Consider the following 21,209-nt stretch of genomic DNA (forward strand, 5'->3'; position numbering starts at 1 on the left):
TGAAAAATAGCTAATGTTTATTTAAAAAAAAAACCATTTTGGTTGATTTTGATGAAGTATATTTGCAACTATATTTTTACACACATCCCATGCATTTAAATAACATTTCTAAATTTCTAAATTTAAGACTAAAAAATCCCCACATATAAGCATATAGAAAAATACTGATAGACATCACAATCAAATTTTCTTCAAGTAATAATTAAGAATATAACTTAGTTAAAAAATTTGTTCGTTTTGGTCTTGATTATTAATACTGACAAAGAATTGGCGTTTTCTTGTACCCCTGTAGAGGTACTATTATTTTGCTTTTTTGATCAGGTACCATGGAATGGTCAAAAGACAAGCTCCAAATATATAGGTAAATGAAGATCCAACACTCCAATAAGCTGAAAATAAATTATGCATCAAAATGTGATAATTTTTCCATTCCAACAATACAAAATAAGATAATTTTCACGATGCGAAAAATTATTATAGCAAAATTATTATACCTGTTGATGCAACTACTGGACCCAAAGCTCGAGCAAGAGCTCCGAGCGACCTCAGTATCCCCATAACTTTTCCCTTTTGATCATGACTACCATGCTGTGCAGCAAGAGTGGACATACAAGGGACGACAAACGCAGTGGCTAAAAATATCATTGAGAATTAAACAAAAAATTTGAAAAAAAACCACACTCACAGGCTGCAAACAGGAAGAGGCCAATATACAGGAAGACTTGTCTATACGGCATGCTAGGGGATGCCGCAAGACCGACAAATTGGAACGATGGGACAGTCAACAGCAGACCCTAAATTTTAATTCATTTTTGTGATCTTTTTTCATTCATGATAAATTTACCAGACGAGCAGCCGAGTGAGTTTTCTCCTCTGGCACCTTTCTAACGTAGCCTCCTTGTAAGACAGCCATAGTTATGCCAATAAAAGCAAACATCTTGCCTTGCTCCATAGGAGTGTATCCAAATGCATGATAAGTTAGGAATGTAAGGGTGAACTCGAGGCCGGAGTAAAGGAAGAGATACAGGAAGTACGTCAGACCGATTCGGCGCAGCTGACTTTGACCTGTTTTATTAAATAATTATTATTTAATGAAATGATTAAATATAATTAATAATAATTAATAATAATAATAAAATAAATAATTAAATAATTATTATTTAATAAAAAAATATGCGACAAATAATTTTACTTTGTTTGCTTAAGTTGCTCACTGCACTGAACTTAAGTAGATCCATCACATTGATGTACGCAAACGCTTGTGAAACACTCGTCGCAACACTTTTGGCTCGTTTGTTCTGTAAATGGACAAGACTTTTAATTTGTTTATACTTAACACAGCAAGAATAAATACCTCAGGAAGGGTTTCCTTGAAAGCAAATGCTACAAACAAAATATCGAGGACGGCTAGAGCCAGTGCTAGCGAAGCCGGAACAACAAACCAGTTTTGTCCCTCCTGAGTGTAAGACCACTGAGCAAAAAGCGCTCCTATCAATGGTCCCAAGACAAACCCAACAGAAAAGGCAATTCCGACGAGGGCCTGAAAATACAAGTCTTATGTTATAATGGTGCTCATTATACATAATAATTAAATTTTATACCATTCCTTTTCCTCTGGTAGCACTTGTTGATACATCAGCAATTACAGCAAGGAACAAACTAACGTTGCCCTTGCTCAGTCCGCCTACGATTCTGGCCAACACGAATAGTGCAAAATTATTCGAGAGGACCCATAGGACGTATGAGGCTGATATTCCAATCTGGAGAGGAAAAATTAATTTAAGCTTGAATAGCACATGAGTTAATTTACTAATGAAATGAGAATAGCGGGCTTTCGTCCAAAGCGATCTGAAAAGGCGCCCATGATCGGTGAGGCAACAAATTGCAGAAAAGAAAACAACGATCCTAAAAATCCTAAAAATAGTGCAAGCAAATAAAATTAGATGGAAATTGTAAATAATCAAATGGAAATTTTACCTCCGAAAAGAACGGAATTGTAGCGGTCAGGTACTCCGAGTATTTGTTGGAAATATTGAACTCTGGTCAACAGCCACTGAAAGAGACCGCTGTCGTCATGATTCCTGTAAAGCTCCATAAGAGCCGGTAGCAGTGGCAGGATCATGGTGAAGGCCAGCAGGTCAAGGAGCAAGGATACAAAGACAACAAATACCATGGGGTGCGACTTCTCAGATTTGTCTTTCTTATTCGTGTCGATGGATTTTCCATTCGCAATAACAGGCGTCCCATTTATCACAGCTTTGTTTTTATCGACTTCTGGATCAGAACTCAATTCGTTTTGTTCTCCGCCAGCCAGACGAGCAGATCGCCTTGTCACAACCATTTTCTGTAAGGGATAATTCCAAATTAAATAAATTATCACACAGTACACAAAATTCTAAAATTATATAAGCTATATATAACACATATGTTTTGAATCCTTATCAACCACTGAAGTTTTATAAATTAATTTTTCAATAATTATGTGTGAGAAAAAGCTAAATCAAATTAAACATATTTTATACATAATTTAATTCGCATTATGCATATAAAAATTCCAAATTGAGTTCCATTCCATTTATTTATATTTATTTACCTATGTTTTTTTGTAATCCTGTCGATGTGTCTGTTTTGCTGAGGCCGGGAGCAGATTAAAGTCGTGCTATTGGCTTTGGTCAGTAAGCTGTCATGCCACTAGCTTTCTCTGCTTTCCTTCGTATCGGTTTCATTACCAAACTGACAATGAACAATGAAACGCAGCAAAACCGTGATGATGAAAATTAGGGCATTAGCCTGCAGGCTGTCGACCGCTGCTCGAGTTTTCTTTCCTTTTCTTCAGATTAGAGTCTACTTCAGATGATTCCGAGGTGTCACGTGATGTGTGCAGCCCTCTTCAGTAGAAAGGAGAAGACAGGAAAAAGGAAAAATTCGGCCTGCAGTGCTGGCACCTGTCGGCCGGCCGGCTCAGTCACAGGCTGCGTTGCCTGGAGAAAAGGAGCCGTCAGACGAGTCTGCCCCCCACCCGCCCCCACGCACTCCCCACCTCCCCCCACGCATCTCCGACTACATGTGCATTTATTTACTTGACTTTTAAAAGACACAGTTCGCGTCTTTCAGCAGCCGAAGACGAGTTGAAATTCGACACGATGACCGACGACGGCACCAACGACAAAGTCGAATCGCACATGGGCATCATCGGCCGACGGGTTAGCATCGCAGGCGTCGATGAAATCGTGAGTTTTCATTCATTGATCCGACCAATTTCGGCGCTTTTTTGCTGCTCGGCACCCGGCTCTCGTTTATAGGATGCACAGCACAATGTATAGTTTTTGAGCTTTGACACTGACAATACTGGCAAGAATTCCAGTTGGGGCGGATGAGCACAGCGATGTGTTCGGCCGCGGTTTGTTTGCCTCGCCCCTCGCAACACCAACTCAGATAATGTAAATCTGGCAGCCAGCGCATTTGGAGTCAAATTTTATTATGATAATTTAATACGAAAAATTCAGTATAGACAGATTACAGATTTGCAATGAAAAATTTAATAGATGATCTTGGAAATGACTCAAAAAAGCCTACTTTTTATGCTTATTAAATTTATCTTGTCATATTATATTATACTTTTTTTATTTTTCTCTCGTTTATTCTCGAACTTGTCTTGAAGGATAATATAATTATGTTTTTAATTGAAAGAGTTGCATTCTATTAATGTCAGATATATTCAGTTCACATAATTAAATACATATTAAATTATTATACAATATTTGAATATTTCGGAAATATAATTTTGAATAATATATCACATACATCATTTATAAAGTTTTTAAAGGAATTACACGCTTAAAAATTCTGAATATTATTTCTGTAGCTGTCTGTAACCATGAAAAAAATTCATTGTAGTTCAAATAATAATTATAAAATGCATCATAGTATTAAAAAATTTATTAAATGCTAATAATTTTCTTTGTTTTTGCTTTTGTTGAAACCACAAGCCAAGCAAACAATAAATTTTAAAAAAATCGAACTAAAATAAATATTTTTTATTTTGTGATAAATCAAAGCTAATAATACCAATATACATATGCACTGCTTCTGTGCGTGGCAATTTAAGGGAATCCTGAACAAAACATTGATTATGGACTTCTGTGATTGTATTTAGCGACGATAATCTTCAAATTTGCTTACAAGCTTCTAGTCTGTCACTCAAATCAGGCGATGAAAGTATTCTCGCTATGTTGCATGGAACAAAAAGAGGCAGTAGTGAAACAGTGAACGGGATCTTGCAGTGCTGGCGAACGTGCATACCTGCATGTCTCTCTCATTGCGAGAATAGAGAAAACTCTTCACACCTTTTGTGAATAATAATGGTATTGGTTTGGTTGCAACCTTACCACAATCTCACAGATTGAATTACAAAAAAAGAAATGGTTAATAATTAAATATTAAATTATTTAGTTTTTACAAAGTGAAACCTTATTTAATAGATTTGGCCTGTGTCAAAGTTTCCTCTATTTTTTATTATGTAAATTAAATTTCTTTCATTTAAATTCAAAATTTTAATTACATAAAAAAAAAATTTCATGCAAGCCATGATTTACTGAAAAGAGAAGTTCAATAAACATAAAATTGAGTTAAGACTATTGTCTAATTTTTTAGTTCTTCTGTTAAAATTTTGTAAGTCTATTTATTTTTCCTAAAAAAATTTATTCATTTAATGACTGAAATAAAAAAAGGAAAAAAAAATAATCTTATCCTATACACTATACACATATTGAAATAAAATGTTGTTATCTTGAAGCATGAAATATTTAAATTCATAACTTTTACACACTGTTGTTTCAAGTGACTTAATACATTAAAAATAATCCATTGAACGGCACAACTTAAAAAAAACATATCTTGAATATTGTGGACACCAATTTATGCACAGATTTGTAAACATTGCTGGTCAAGGATATGTATGTGGAGGGAGAAAAGCCAAGCTTGGAGAACCTTCCAAATGCTTACAAAAACTGGTTGTTTTTTGTGAGTATTAATTGAGAAGGAATCTCGAACTTTGGCACCGGCAGTGCGCATTTCGCGTTTCCAATAAATAACGCGGGACCGCAGGTGTCCTGCCAAGGTCAGCAGGGCGATAACACCTAGCTCTGTGACCGGCGACTGGGACAATAATGCGCGCTCTAAAAGCTCTTGATGCGAGTTTGCTACTCACAGCGAGCACCACTTCGCGCCTTAAACATAAATCGACGCTTTACCTTTTCACCTGTCTGCATGTTGCGCGCGATAAAAAAAAAATGCACCTGGAGAGCATTCCATGTTGCTGGGAAAAGAAAGAAAAAATAATGCCGCTTCACAGTTGATGCTGGCCGAAAATAACACAAGAAAAGGATTGATCGCGTTTGTTATTCACAGCACGCCCCCTGTTGCTGGCGAGAGAATCCTTGGAATGAAGATTCCAAACATATTATGGAATTAGAAATAGAAAAAAAAGAGAATTTTTGGCAGCCTCTCATTATTGATTTTATAAATGGTATATCATGGTATATAATAGATTATTTTAATTCAAAATGGATGGCAATTTTAAAAATTGAGTTCCACAAAAGACTAAAAGAATATTTTTGTTTATTTTTCCAAGCATTGTTTTACATTCAATTATTTGTATTATTATTTTTTTTTTGAAAGAAAGGAATTATTGGTCAAAACGGCAAAACCAGCAAGAAATTTGGTAAAACTTCCAACTATATAGACAGTTGTTATTATTATTATTTTTTTTTTTAATAAATTAAATTTGTATCGTCTGCCTAATCAACCTAAAGAAATTTTCAAAATTGAAATATCTTGGAAATTACAAAAATTAAACATAAAATATTATCGCTTAATCAGCAAACAATTTACAGCTGGAAACAAAATTTGTGAATTTCCACCCTAGTCAATTCGCAACAGACGATCGAGCAGATTAACAATCCGGTTTGCCTAACTCCAAACCTGCCAGGCATCAGAAATATTTTATGTTGTCGAAGGAATGGCAAGCAAGCGCCAGTTGTTTCGCGATACATTAGGCCTTAACTCTTTTTTTTTTTTGCATCGACCGACTCTGCCGACGCCTGGCAACTTGATTTCTTTGGATCTGCGCGCGATAAATAAATTTTTAAAACACTCTCCATCACGTGCGTCGTACTTTTTATACCTTCCACTTCAGGGGCTCGAAAGCGAATTGGATTTGCTCTCGAAGCTGCACACTCGGTCGTCTGCTGGTGCCGGCGGAGAAATTGCCGAAAATGAAAATCGAGGGCGTGCTGCTGTGTGAGCGGGCAGAGGTTAAGATGATTAGGCGCCGATTCAATATTTGGAGTGATTTCTACCGCTTATCACTCCCGGACCGTTTCTGATCACGTTCTCTCCTCATTGTGCGGCGGGAAAGGAATGATCCTCCTCAAACACTGCATCCCTATGGAAACAATCAACCACATTAGGGGGAACAGGTTTACTCATCTCTTGGCACACATTGATGAGTTTTGTGGATTCAGATAAAAATTAATATGAGAATTTGCAGCATCTTTAGTTTACGTCACTAGAGTATAATTATATTTCGTTAAAATGAAAAGTTTCAAATGGATTAAAACTCTTTACATACAAGATAACCTGCTGCTATTCTAGGATTAATTTAATGAATCATACAATCTTAAAAATTTACTTCTAAAAAATTCAGTTCCAATCAAATTTTGAAAATTTTATCCCAGGCTAAGATCAATGAATAAAGAATGAAAACTTGCATGCATTTTATGCACAATAGAACCTCTGAAAATGTTATTTATTTTTTTTTATAAAAAAAAAAATTAGAATATACTTTACAGACTAAATTATTACACAATACATCCCAATTCAGAAAAAGGAAATTGAAGTTATTCATTAATTTTTTTGCAAATAACCAAAACCATATACTGACATCTGCATCTGTTTGTAGTGGCCACAATTGGCAATATTCAAACACGACGTTTCAAGTGCGGTGATTTTATTTGCATTAATTGGATTAACCAAAGACAAGGAAACAGTACTGCACAGATGGAAACTCAATCGTTTCAAGCAACCGCCCAAGAGTGTATTTAGCAATGCAAACTGCGCAAAGAATACCCTCAACTTCGGCTTGTCTTTCTCTCATTTTAGAGGGGAGCATTCTACGCAGTCAAAAATTTCGTCACACGACCCTCTTCCAAAAACTTATTGTCTTGAATTTCTTCTTCTTCCTTCCAACTAGAAAGAACAATCTGTTGGATCAGTGACAAATAATTTAGTTTCAAGTGAATGGAAAGAAAAAGTATAGCTTTGAGGGAGCTTCAGATTCAAGCAATGAATGAATAACAAGAGGGGATTGCGTTTGCCTTATTTTTCAATTCCTCCGTCCTACGATAAACGTCGTCTGTCTGGAGCATGATTAAAATCGAGCACTTATGGCACTCTGCTGGATGAATGAATTATTCCAGAGCAAGTGCATTTTCACATTGCGCGCCGCTTAAGGCAGAGCGACAACATCCTCATTAAATGCACTCTAGCCGGCTGGCTCGATTCGTGCATCTGCATTCGAAATAATAACAATGCCCTTCGCTCTGGTATCAGTCTAGCTTCTTCCTCTCTATGTTTCTCTCGTCCGCCCTTCTTTTTTAATATCCCTTCTATTCAAACAAATTCTCATCACAAAGTGCTCTGAAACAAATAAAAGGTGCAAATTTAGCTACCCAGTTTACTTAGCTCTGTTTATTTGTTTTAAGCCTCTAATTCACTTGGCGCGCGCGGGCATGGGGGAAGTGCGTATGGAAAATACTGTGTCCTCTTCCTTAACACTCGCGTATATGCAAATTATGGCTGCATATATAGCCAACTTGAAAGGCTTTGAGCGGCTCTTTATGACTTCTACTGCCCGTTTTTGTGAAAACAGAAATTCTCTTGACCAGCAGTGGCCGTCGGTGTGTGTTGAGAGCAGAGACTGGCCAGCTGCTCCTTAATCATCACTTGACGATTAAATTTAACGCTCGCTCACACTCAGTTTATTATTTTGCTCGCAGAACTAAAATAAGGCCGAGTTTGTTTTGATTAACGTCTGCCATTCCAACATGCGAAAGGAAGCGATATGCAATTAGTTTTAAATTATTTTGACGTGCGTTCGTCAAGTCAATCATCGAGGGACGTGTTTTACTTCTCATTAACTGCAAGAGTTCTTGAATTCGAATTATTGGTTTGAATACAGCAATGTGTGCAAAAACTTCCATTCGCTGACACGACCAGGCTATTTTTAGCAAGCTACTCCGGCTTCCATTTCATCTCTTGAACAAAAAACCTCACTCAGAGATATGAGACATGAGATCATTTTTCTTACCAGTTCTTAAAAGTGCGGAAGCTGCAGATCCTGTAAAATATTAATTATGCTTATGCGAAGCAGTAGTAGCTTTCAAGGGCAGCACTCGCAACTCGCCATTCTCTTTTATTTAATTGTCTTTTCTTGATGCGAAGTGCAAAACGAGAATGATTTCAATCGCACTCTAGAGCAATCGAAACTGAATGCTAAAAAAATTTTTCTTAATAAAAAAGTTAAAAAAAATTCAATTATGAAGAAGAAAAAAATTTGTTTAATTTTCCCAAATGGTGTATAAAAATATCAAATAAAATGATTCAATTTATGGAATATTTCAGAACATTTTATTACGGAAGTACTTGAAAACAATTAATTGGATCAGATAAGACGGTTACTTTACATAAATGCGCATAACTTATTGCATAATATAAATTTATGTGGTATAAACAGAACTGGTTTTTTAAGCATTACAGACACATCATAAAGCCATACATAATGAGACATGCGCAAATGCAGAGAATGGGATTGAATATTTTTCTGTGAAAAGCGCACTTTTTGCAGTTTCCTCCCTTAGCGAACAGAGTGAGGTTTCTTCTCACATTTCAAACGACGCCTGCACCGAGCCACAAAAGGATATATCAATTATGCCAAAGGTAATATGAATTTTTCGTACCTGGAATTCACCCGGAAAGGAAATCGGAGAGTGCTTTGTAGCTCCTGCTTATTTGATCCTACTATTTGCCTTTTCTCGCAAGATAAGCCTGTTCACTTTAACTATAGACATATCCTTTTTTCTACCTTTTCCGACAAAAGGAAACTCGCTTCATTTTTGTGTTGAAATGCCATAAAGGGATTTCTGCCAAGTCCCAAGATGAAAGCAAATTATTTTTTTGAGGGAAAAGAAGGGCAAATTATTACATTCCATTAGCCGCGTGCGATATTGATCATGAGGAAAGTACGCACAGACCGTCTTGTGAGTGCCAGCGTGTGATAGAGTAACAATCTACTCATCCTGACGCTGCTCTCTCATCCATCATTCATTATTCCCTGGTAGCCTCTTTGATGAGAAGAAGATGATGAGGAAGAGAAGAGTTGTCGGAGGAGGAGGAGCTGTAATTGAGTTTTGCTATATGATGATTATCATTATAATTTAGCCCGATGATCGAGCGGCCGATTGATGGTGGCTGATGCATAGTAAATACGGTAATTACTAAACGACCATCAACTTAACAACCTCACAATAGACTGTCATTTTCAAATGCAATGATCACTAAGGGGGTTCAACAAATAATGCTCAGCGCAACCAATTTATCTTAATTTCTCAGAATGATTTGTTGCGACCACGCTTGTGACTGGAGATGACAAATGGTCAAAATCTTACAATCAAAATTGCTTCAAGTTTAATTTTGACAAATATTTTTATGCATCTAACTCAAAATTAAATAAGCAATAAGAGAGTTGATTTGTATTTTTTATTTTTTTATTTAATATTTTAATTTTCTATACTTCATAAAAAATGTGCAGACAGCTATCGATGTATTGACAGAGTATTAAAAAAACTGCCAGACTGCCGAGTGGTTCACCTGGTGCTCTGTTAACCCTTTCCAGCTCATGCACTTGCAGGTGTTCCTTTTCTGGCTAGCAGTTGTAGAGATTATCTGAATAAGTCTCCACACATTCGTCGTCCCCTCTTTTAGCTTGTAAATAAGAGTCATTATGTCATTTTTGCACGCGTTTAATTAAAAACGTGCTTCTGGAAGATGGAGCTCAAGTTAATTAAAATTCCCAACTATTCTAATGATGTTTAGGAAAAAAACAACTAATTTTGTAACTACTTTTAAGTATATGCAAATTACAAGTCAATGAAATTAAGTCATTTTGCCAAATTCCAAAATATTTTTTTACTAATTAAAACGTTATAGTTTTTACAAGTATATTTTTCTTTAAAAATGCTGTTAATTAACCATCTCGTCTGCGTGGTGGCTCCTCCAGTTGCACCCTCGAGAGTTGCTTAGCCTGCCAGAGCGCCAGCGCGAACGACTCGCGCTCGTTGACCCCGGTTGTTTGAGACGCTGTCGCTTCACTTGGTGTCTCTGCTTCTCATACAATAAAAAGCAGCCTCTTTGCCGCGGTATCTGTGAGATCTCTTCACTCCACTCTCGCCTTTGGCCAATTAATTATATGTGACACGGATCTGATGTGTCCCGCCACACTTCACACAAATACTGCCCCTTTATTTTTTATGGTCAGCCTCTGTTTTCGCTCTACAAAATAATGCTGTCCCATCACACAAAACAACTGTTTTGATATTTCTTAAAATATCTTAATCAAGAAAATTAGTAAAAAATAGATAGCAAATATTTTTGGAAAATAAATTTGCTAAAAAATTGGTAAGCAATACTTTTTTACGGCCAATTCTTGATTCTGACTCTATCTAATATCTAAATCCACATGATGCACTTTGAATCGTGCCAAAAGTCCAATGAGCTGCCGCCGCTGTGGTCTATTTTAAATCGAGTCGTGCGAGTGTGTGTGTGTACGTTCGAGTATATTTACACGCCCGAAGCGCCCTCATAAATGTAAGTGAGGGCAGAAGCTCCGGCGGGTCCGTGCAGTGATGCTGGCATTATCGCTGCTGCCTCCTCGCTCTTCTTTACATGCAAATGAACTGCCTCCGTGCACCTGTTCACATCATTTATAGCGAGGCAATGGCGTGCAAATTAAACCGCGCGCTGTACAAAATCTACGCGCATTTCTCAACCGCCGGTTTGTTTACGCAAATAAAACTCGACGTTCTCGGCACAACGATTTCATTTACACCGGGAAAATGAATGAATCCTGTCGTGATGGTCGCGCAATACTTTTATTGATGTAATAATTTCATGGATAAGCTTTGCATTCGACGGCAGGAATAATCTTGGAGGGAAGGGAAAAGTATATTATGTTAAAAAAAATTCTTTGCATGTAATTTTTTTTTTAATTTGGTAGAAAGTAATTATAATAAAAATCATTAGTATTATAACGTATATTAATGATATCTATCTTAACATAATAACGAGTACATTGTAAGTGATTTTAAGTAAAAAAATAATAAGCATAAAGTTTTGAAGAATTAAAATTAATTGTTAACATGAGTTTGATTTATTTACAAAGCTGATCAAAATTTTAATCTCTACAGTCTTCTCTTTTGTCCCTAAAATTAACTAATCCTTATTACAATTATTGCTATTTTCTTAGTTTTGTAGAATTTGGACATCCCTACAACAAAGAGGACAAATTTCAGCTGGGAAAAAAATTATACATTCAGAAAAATCCATTAGTTTATTTTCTTTCTAATTTTTGTTTTCGGTATATTTCAGAATACTGATGATCATTTGCGCTTTTTTAAATGAATTCTATTTATTATACAGGTTTTACAGCAATAATTCTTCAAAAGGTCTGTAAAAACATATAAATTATTGTTATGGATTAAATTTGCAAATTTATTTTAAAAAATCCAGACCGCTTTCGCTATTTTGTGCGATTGAAACTAAGTTTGCAAGAGACGTTTTTGTGCCCATCAAATGCGTCTGGCAGAGGAAAAGCACCTCTGTTAAACAAATAAGCCTATTAAAACAAAGTAAATGACCATTCCGAGTGAGTCTCGGGCGATGCGTTCCTTAGGGTGACCAAAACTTTCTCCAAGTATGGGGCGAATTGGTTGGGACGAGTCGGAGGGTGGTCATTTGGGGCTGTGATGCTCATCCTGGTGATCAAGAGCGGGCCACATCAAAGAGACTGTAGCCTCGTCTAAAGAGGGCTTACTGAGCGCAGCAAAAAGACCAAAACATGGAATTCAAAGCTCCTCTGCCCTACATAATTCTACGACGCATTTTTCAAAATGCATAATATTTGCTGATGAAAAGGTGATAACGACAAATTTTGCGAGTGCGATCTATTTACTGAGGGAGACCAACCAACCAACTCGCTCGCTCGCATGTGTAATTAATTTTTGCCACACGTTTTCACAGTTTGTTCTAGATAAACCGATTTGCCTTTTCATTAATCAACAAAAGTGTTTGCCCTATCGGTGATAATCAAGTTTGCTCCTTGTTTTGTTTACATACTTGGCGCTTTGTATAACTTTCTTCTTTATCAACGGCACCAACAATGCATGCTCGGTGCATTCTTTTGTATATTACACTGACTTATACAAAAATAATGTTTGCGAGCTTTTTTGCTTCACTGGGCTCAGCTCTAGTCATTAAATATGTGAATCGAGCCAGCGCAACGGGAATTTTTCCACTAGCATTGTTGAAAAGCAGAAATGAGAATCTGAAAAATTGGCATTCTGATGATCACAAGCTGGGATATTTTTCCATGAATTTTCTATCACATTTGGCAGCAAAGGATCGTTCCTACTTCGCGTTTCTCAAATTCCACCCCAGAATCACATTGCTCGACTGTGTTATGTGCTCGCGTCGCATACAAAATGAATCGTCCCCTGCTTGTTTGTGCCGATGAAGTAATCATAATAATATTCTTCAGACCATGCAGCGGAGGCGAGTTTCCATAAATTTACATGGCATGCCTCCGGAATAAATTTGCATTCAGAAACGCCGCTCTTCATTTCCACCGCGAGTTGAGAAGAACTACTAATAATAATTTATAACCCTGGAACAGTTTTCGCCACTTCCCCTCCCTTTCTGAAAAGATCCTTATTAATTTGGTGGTAAAAAATTCCTCATAATTTCTCTTATTTGACGCGCGTTCGTTTTAACAATGAAAAACGCCCTGCTTAATATTCATTCATCGTGGGCGTGCAATTTAGGTTCTCAGAATCAGACTTGACTTCAATTAGGATAATGCACTCTCTGGCATGACTGATCTCTATAGAGCGAGTCTGTCTGACACAAGAAATAGTGGCATGCACAAGGGCGCTATTTATTGTAGAAGGTGCATTGCCCAGGGATTGGAGAACACATAATACAAAATTCCAGAGTGGAGCTATGAGAAGAAGTTGCACCTCTGTGAAAAAGTTATCGGAAATCAAATTTTTAGAGAGCACTCAAGAAGACAAAAATTATTGATATCTTGTCTTACATAAATATTTTTATCAATTTTAAAATAATTGAATGATGCCTTTGCAAATAATTTTTCTCAGGGCCATCTTTGAAAAGAAGCTGTAAAAGTTAAAATAACAAATCGCTATCTTTTGACTGCACATTTTATTTTAGCTGTCAACGTCTGTTGATAATCAAAATGTGATTTTGTTAAAGCATGACGTATAAAATATTATTTGCATTAATCTATTTTGACAAATATTTGCTACTTTTGTTATTTATGGGGACAAATTTTTTACTGGGGTTTTACTAATGTGCAAAAAATCGGACACGCCAATAAATTACACTGTCTCGTTACATATGACAGTTATTTCCTCTGAATAGTACCAACGGCCATTGTGCGTACTATTAATGTCCGCGCGAGACACATGTTTGAATTTACTCAAAGCGCGGCGGCGGGCGGACAATGGCCACTGTAACTTGTCCCGCAGTATATAATTTGGCCTACAGCGAATGAGGCTAGCCTCTGATTAATGGGACTTATTTCCCAATTATTGCAGAGCAGCGAGCGTCGCTCAAACGTTCGTTCCACCCGCGGAATTTAATTGCCGTGGGTGCGTCGCCGAGCGCCAATTATGAGCAGAGGGAAGAGTTTTGCACGCGGCTGCTGCCGGCAGATCTGCGCCGTGATTTATACAAATTCCTGCGAGTAATTGGCTCCCCTCTGGAGCAGTCGCTAAATCTCTTGGAAATTAAGTCTCGGACTAAATTGTTCTCTTTGACGGGGGTTAATTGCAGCAATCCCCGGCGCTGATTATCTCTTGCTGGAATTTTGTCTATAACCGGCTGTTGCTGCTCGGATGTGGCACGAAAACTTGGCTGCCTCCGTGTGTTATTACTGTTATTATTATTTCGCTGGCGGAGGAAGTTTGGTCTGTATGCCCCTGTGCGAATTCGCACGTGACCGCGCCTCCTCCTCCTCGCCCGACCGGCATTACGTGACAAAAGTCACTGTCTCCGCCGTTTTACTGCGCTGTGCCTTTCTAGAACATGCACATAATAAATTATCAACCCATGACCAAACATTTTATATTGCCACAGCCAACAAGTGGGACTAAATATGTACACCAACTACTGCGCATCGACAGGTTAGATTGATGATTCACTTTCGCGCGGAGACAAATGATCACCGCGAGAACAAGGGCAATTAATTTTCATTGACGGCCTTTACGCCCAATAATGTCTTTCTGGCTTTCTGCAGCCAAAGTGCAAAAACTGAACTCTGGTAAGATTATTATTCTTCTGCTGATGGATTAAATCTTAAATCAAAATTGCGCTAAATATCTTGAAGAAGGAATTTTATTTGTTGTTATTTTGTATCTCTTGTAAAATAATTTATCAAAATATAACCAACCCTAGATTTCTCAACATTTTCTCTGTATAAACTACCGCGTACAAGTAGTTAAAATTAGGTAAATATTAGCACAGAAGTAGGACGCACAGTGATGCAAGTCGCGTCTCCTTAGTCTCGCTTAATGAAGACTGCATCCAAATATAACGCCCGCGTCTCCAGAGTCTTGTCTATGTAAACGTGCCCTGCAGAATTATTCCAAGACATTAGTGCAATCATAATAACTCACTTAAATTTGAGTGGCAGAACGTTTGTTTGGCTGGTTGGGAGCCCAATTCGGCGCAAAACAAGTGTACCCTTTGTGTACTCCCAGGGTATTTGCTCTTCTCTTAACATGTTGCCGTGGTGGCGGCGGAGACACGCGGCCCTCCGCGAGATGTTATCAAACCACGCAAAAACAAACCCCGTCTGGCACTCCTTGGATCTGGAGCTTCAGTAGCGATTCATTAACGGGACGAGAGGAAACTCTAGTACCTGACGAAATGGCTTCCAATTTTAAAGTAAGTTTATATTGTATCATTACAAAATATTTGCAGTGCGCGTCCGGAGTTAATTGCAATCCGATTTAATCTTTCAAAAAATTTAAAAACTAAATTTGAGGTAATTGCATTGAATTTAGTTTTATATAAACACGCCTGGTTTGCTTTATCTTATAATTGATTTTCATTAGTTTACAATATTTTGAAATATTAAAATTTTTTAAACAATCAAGGGTTTGAACCTATTATTTTTGTGAGTGCTTATTTTTCTAAAAAAAAAAAAATTACACATTAATTCTCATTATTTCTGCGACCTTTTCATTTTAAAAGTTTAAAGGTATTTTTGCCTACCGCACCACAGAGTATACTTTAGAACGGCGATGTATGCACATATCTAACTAATACACTGATTACTAGCACAACGCCGGATTATACTCATGTGTGCAAATTAATTGGATAGCCTGCAACACGCCCTCCAATTTGCCATTACGCACGATGCTCGGTGAATGTTTAATATTTTCACACGCCACGGGCCAAACGCGAAATTCCCTGCGGGACCCGGTCGAGAGTGGCAAAATTATACAACGGCGATGCAAAATCGCCTGCTTCAGTCGTCGCTGTTTCACTCGCGCTGCACCGACAGCTGCCATTTGAAACTTTTGTCCGCCCGCCCTCGGTCATGGAGACCCCACGTTCTGATCAATATTCCTTTGTGGCTTGTTTCTGTGTGGAAAATTCTTTGTTCGAAATTGGGACAATCCCCGTGGCTTGGTTCGTTTTGCCACTGAGGAGGGCCGACGAAAAGAGCTCCCTCTCAAGCAGCCCACAACTCACCCCGCGCGTCTGAAAGTATAATTTATGACTATCACTGCGCCCCATCAGCCTTCAAGTTATATAAGTGAGCAGAGAGATGGCTGATTTTATACTCCGTCGTTTGCATTCACGACCAAAAGATCTGTCAGACAAGATGGAAGAGATCTCTTGCTGCCATCATTTATGCACACTTTTGCTTTACTTAGCAACACGACTTTGAATTTTGCCGAAAATCAATACCTCACAATATGAATACTCGGGCACCGGTTCCGCTTGCTCACGGTGCTCAAGTGCATCGGTAAAGATATGGACCAAGTGCAACACTTGACCTCGCGAGTTTCCTTCCAGCAAAATTCTATGAAAGCAGAAGTGGATATTTGTAGAAGAGGCTGAGCGTCAAGTCGAAACTGCTTACGAGTTTTCAGAAATGGGTGAATTTATTATTCATGTCCCACTAGGGCAAGGTTTGCACATCACAACAACAAATTACGATTGTTGTGATGTGCGTACTTTGTCCTTCAGCGACAAAATAATTTGATATGATCCGGTATGATCGTTAGGTTGTTGTTATTTCTTTCTAAATTAAAAAAAAAATTATTACAGTTCAAATAGTTTTTATATTATAATTATTATTCATTTAAAAAAATATATATTGATGAAAAAATTTCGTTTCAACAAAACCTCATCAATGTGTAATAAAATTCATTGTTACACATAGTTTTGAATGAAATTCATTGTTAGAAAAATTTGTAAATTTTTGCATAAACATCCCACTTAGTTATTTTCATGAGTGAATCTAAAAATAAGTCAGGCTTTTGCCAGTTACTGATTTTTTTTTTTTTTTTTTAGAATTTCCAGCAATTTAAAAAGCATATTTTGGTTAAATTTGAACAACTCGCTGTTTTTACTGCTTTAATTGAGATTTAATGCAAAATTAAGAAATTTTAAGAATGTCTTCATCAGCGGACTAAGCTGACTAAAAGATTTATTTTTTATACTAGAAACAAACATGGACGAGTTTAGCTTCCGATCTTTCTAGAGATGTTGGGGGCGCAGCCTGCCGCATTTTATTCAGATGCAAATAGCCTGACGGTAATCGCCGCCGCACGCTTAATTTAATCGGTACAGAGAGAGGATATGAAGGTCGTTGGGTGACAGATTTGCAGCGCGATTTTGCATGCAATGACAGAGGCGTCACGGCGAATATGCACATGCGCCTCGTTTAATGCCGTCCCGGCAGCGCATCTATTTGCAGCGCAGTAGATGGCGAAACAAGGACAACCAGATCATCACAAGCGACCGCCGCTTTTTCCCATACACTCGAGCACATACTCGATGCAAAACACGTCGGGCGCTCTCCAACAAAAATCATGAGTGGGTCTGAGTGGTGGACAGAGTGGCGAGAGAGTTGTTTTACGCTGATCCAGCCGAGTTTGTTTTACACTGACAAATTTAATTAGAGCTCTCTCTAATTTGCTCTCTCTCTCTCTGAAAGAAGAAATTGCTCCTTTTTATAAACACGCCTAATTAGTGCGCTCTTTATTTAAACGCGGCCGGTCTCTCTCTTTGTGTCGTTTCGTCACTACCGAGTTTGAACAAAGCTATTCAAATAATGGAGCTCTAAATGTACAGCCGGTTGCATCGAGCGGCACGAGTGCCAGAGTGCATAAATAATGCATTCTCAAATAAAAGGCGTTTGCCATGTACATGCAAATACCATGAGCGGTCGGACGGAAAGGCAAATCTTAATGCAGCACGAGGCTTTTAATTATGCAAAGGCACGCCGCAAGCTGTGCTGGGGAATATTGTTATTGAATCATTATCATAAGACGTCTTTCAATCAGCCGCACGTGATTAGTGAAACGGGTTGGAACTGGCTGGAAACTTTATCGCTGCGGTTGTTTGAATGCGAACTAGGTTAAAAAGGACAAGTCAAGACGAATCAATTATGGAATGACTCATACCGCTTATGTTAGGCGGCGGCGCTCTGTAGACAGGGAAGGAATTAATTGCAATTTTATTCATTCCACAATTATTATTCAATCAAGTTTTCAAACAGCTGCAGTTTAAACATTACACAGTTAGTGAGCATATTATTGAAGTATGCACATTTGGAAAGGTGATTTTTATTTTAATACCCTTACAATTTTAATAAAATAAATATCTTACAACATTTATAATAAAAAACCTGCTATTTGAATTAATTTAAGCATACTTTTAATATTTTTAACCCTCTGAAGAATCCCTCAATTGTATTCCAATATTTATTTTACAAAAATTAATAATTATTAAGAGCTACCAAAAATGTGCAAGAACTAAAGTGGCTAACAACAATTCTCTTATAGTTGGGCCAACAGCAGTAAACCGGGTTTGATAATAAGACAAAATATTTGCTAAAAGTGTTTTTGCAAGCCCTTATTAACGGAAGCTAGCCACATTTTTCGCAGCTCCTGAATAATATAAAAAATTCAAGTACTTTTTTCTCTGCAGCCAAACAATTGCTTTTGAATGTGGCCATCCGGTTTCGCATTTCAATTCAGCAATCAGCCCTGTCATTCCCCTTTAGGTATATCCCGAGAGGGCTGGGGTTCGATCATCGAACGCATTATAAGTATTACTCTTGACAAATTTAATACTGCGAATCATCACAAGTGCAATTCCATAACAAGCATAGCGGTGGGGGTGGCTCGGGGGAGGTCAGCAATGCGCAGAAGCTCCATCAAGGGCGGCTCATGCCTGCTTGCAGTGCACCGCTCACCACACGAAATGAAACGGAAAATGAACAAAAAAAAATCGGCACCGAAAGCTCGAAAAAGCGGAGGTCACGACCTGAGAGGGGGTGCGGGGGCGGATGCATCTCGGTGGGCAAAAGCGCGGCAGAAAATCGATGCCGCGTGGTGCCAGTCGGAATTCTGCTCCTTAGCAGTAGATCAGTTGGCGTGAGAAGAGAGGAAAAGCCAACCAAGGCTGGGGGATGGTGGAATAGGGGAGCGGACGGGAATCTTTGTGATTCTAAACGCGGCGGCCGCCTCTCAGTTGCAAGTTAGCTCTCGGCCAGATATAACCTGTGTCACTGGTGATAAAATTATTTAAACCGCGCCCGCACCGAAATAAACCCAAAGACTTGTTAGTGCATTTTCATTGGCAAGCAGCGCCGAAGCAGTCGACATGACCGGGGTAATTATCTGCTTAGTTTTTACACCTTCCCATCCGTACCTGTTCACCCCTGCAATCGTGTTGAGCATTTGCGAAAACCTCTAAGCTAATCGATTTCGCAGCGTTTTTATATATTAATTATTATCGCGGAGAATGAATTTAATTGCGCCTCTCGTCTGTGTGCTCGCTCGGAACCACGCGCCCTTTGAAAGAGTCGAGCCACTTTTGGCGCCAGTTGCTCGTTATTCATAACCCACACGCCTAATTAAATCTGCAGCCCCCGGAACAACATTCTCACCATCACTTTTCATTTTGAGTGACACGCAAATTTTCTCTATAAATTAAGTTAATATTTTCTTCTAATTAAATCCTGTGCTAAATTTTGTACATATGGTTTGGAATAATTTTCTAGAGTATATACCGTGTTATCATAGTTCAAGTGAGAGGGTTGCTTTAAATAAATAAAGCTTCCGTGCAGCCGAAGTCTAACTAAGCTCGTAACACGGCGTTTAACTGCTTAAGGCGGGCAGTAAAAGGGACGACCGAATCACCATCACCACCAACGTCATTTCGGTGAACATACATAGTTCCGCGTAATTTCATAAAGCCTGATTGCTCCTTCCGGGAACCACTCAAATGGATGAAAATACACAAACTTGGTAAATGTCTGCGCGGTCACATAAGTTTAATTTCTTTTCATTAAATTTGCCTCCCACGTATAACGCAACTGCGCAGTTTTCAAAGGCGCACAAAGTTCATCAGTATGCAAATTTAGTTTCGCAAACAATGTACACTCTTTTTAAGCACCGCGACTTCAAAGTGGACGGCCTGAACAAATATCAGGTCTGGCGAACCTTTCCAATTATCTTGTAAACAAACGCACAACACGTGAGTCGCCTGTCGTGAGAATGACTTCAAAGGGCGACCCATGCAGTTTTGTAACTGGAACTGTGTGTGTGTGTTCGGAAATATCGACCAGAGAGGGTCAATTCTGGTTGTGACCCATCCGTGTGTGTGTCCACCATCAATATTTAAGCTGGCGCGGTCACCCATTAGCGGAGCAATAATTGTTTTCATTTGGGGATTCAATTAGCCTCCCATCTGATTCGTCGTATGCAAATGAGTCGGCTTTTCGCAACCGCTGGAATTTGGCGCAGGTGCTCGATATCGCGGTCCTTAATCACTCTATTTCGTTGCTGTTGGCACACGCGCGTCCAGCAGATTGCGGGCCGGACAGGAAACGACTTCAAAAAAAGTCTGATTTATTTTGCCTCCAGCTTTTGGCAGCCAAGTCTGTTCCTCACTCATCTCTCGCCCCGAAATAACCCAAGTTGCGGATCAGTGCAACAATAATGTGGTGCTGACTAATGCGACTTGCATGCGAATGCTGGAGCAAAAAGCAAGGCTCGAAACTCAAAACAAGCCCCCGGCACCGACACCTCTCTCTGTTTTTTTTTTATGACAAGCAACCCTTTCCCTCCCGCGGCGCAAAAGCGCGGCCTGGTTTGCAAAGCGCGAATCGATTGCTTCAATGATCCTTGAAAAGACTTTTCGCCTGCTGTCGCTCGAATTAACCCCGGAGAATTATTTTTTACCTCCTTGTTCAAATAAAGATTCATTTTTTCCTTCTTTTTTTGCGACAAATGTTTTTATGATGGCGAATTTTTTTACGAGCGGCGCCTGAAAAAAAAGCGTCGTAAAAGTGCTCAGGTGCGCGATCGTCCTCGGTGGGTGGCACGAGGGGCGATTCGCCGGGGCATCAATGTCACGAGTCGCTACGGAAGCACGCAACTGGCGGAGCGCGAGTGACGCGCAAATTGCATAACGTTGTCGATGGCAGGCGCGAACGACGGATCGCCTATCAATCTCACAATCAGATCGCAGCAGCTGCGTGACCCGCACACTGAACCGGCAAACATCGGTCAGTTTGCGATAAAAGGAAAGTGAGCTTCCTCGCCGGGAAA

General features: G+C 38.7%; 2 protein-coding genes across 5 annotated transcripts in view; one reads left to right on the forward strand and one right to left on the reverse strand.

Annotated features, from left to right (window-relative positions):
• Window positions 1-56: 56 nt before the first annotated feature.
• LOC132192474 (major facilitator superfamily domain-containing protein 10) lies at window positions 57-2,883 on the reverse strand. Its single transcript, XM_059612461.1, has 10 exons — window positions 2,594-2,883; window positions 1,978-2,344; window positions 1,811-1,914; window positions 1,602-1,760; window positions 1,355-1,540; window positions 1,193-1,298; window positions 845-1,065; window positions 686-794; window positions 495-632; window positions 57-389 (listed from the first exon to the last, which is right to left on the reverse strand). Exons 2-10 carry the CDS (start codon window positions 2,339-2,341, stop codon window positions 301-303), a joined length of 1,476 nt encoding a protein of 491 aa, XP_059468444.1. The 5' UTR covers window positions 2,342-2,344; window positions 2,594-2,883; the 3' UTR covers window positions 57-300.
• A 198-nt stretch (window positions 2,884-3,081) lies between these two features.
• The window catches only part of LOC132203724 (uncharacterized protein ZK1073.1), a 33,621-nt gene continuing 15,493 nt past the window's right edge, over window positions 3,082-21,209 (forward strand). Inside the window, exon 1 of one of the 4 annotated variants that reach the window (XM_059631839.1) lies at window positions 3,082-3,230. In XM_059631839.1, the coding sequence (XP_059487822.1) occupies window positions 3,144-3,230 (87 nt within the window). In that variant the 5' untranslated portion in view covers window positions 3,082-3,143. Of the gene's footprint in view, window positions 3,231-15,196; window positions 15,298-19,108; window positions 19,267-21,209 lie in introns of those variants that run through there. The other 3 variants (XM_059631750.1, XM_059632016.1, XM_059631930.1) reach the window with 3 other exon arrangements.

This window comes from Neocloeon triangulifer, unplaced genomic scaffold (assembly GCF_031216515.1).
Source record: "Neocloeon triangulifer isolate White Clay Creek 2 clone unplaced genomic scaffold, ASM3121651v1 ptg000001l, whole genome shotgun sequence".
In the NCBI taxonomy this organism is placed as follows: Eukaryota; Metazoa; Arthropoda; class Insecta; order Ephemeroptera; family Baetidae; genus Neocloeon; species Neocloeon triangulifer.

Coding starts and splice junctions, on each gene's coding strand:
- LOC132192474 (XM_059612461.1), bottom strand. CDS start 2,341: ATGGTTGTGACAAGGCGATCTGCTCGTCTGGCTGGCGGAGAACAAAAC. Junction 1,066..1,192: donor GAGCAACTTAAGCAAACAAA/GTAAAATTATTT, acceptor TTAATAAAACAG/GTCAAAGTCAGCTGCGCCGA. Junction 633..685: donor CCTCTTCCTGTTTGCAGCCT/GTGAGTGTGGTT, acceptor TGATATTTTTAG/CCACTGCGTTTGTCGTCCCT.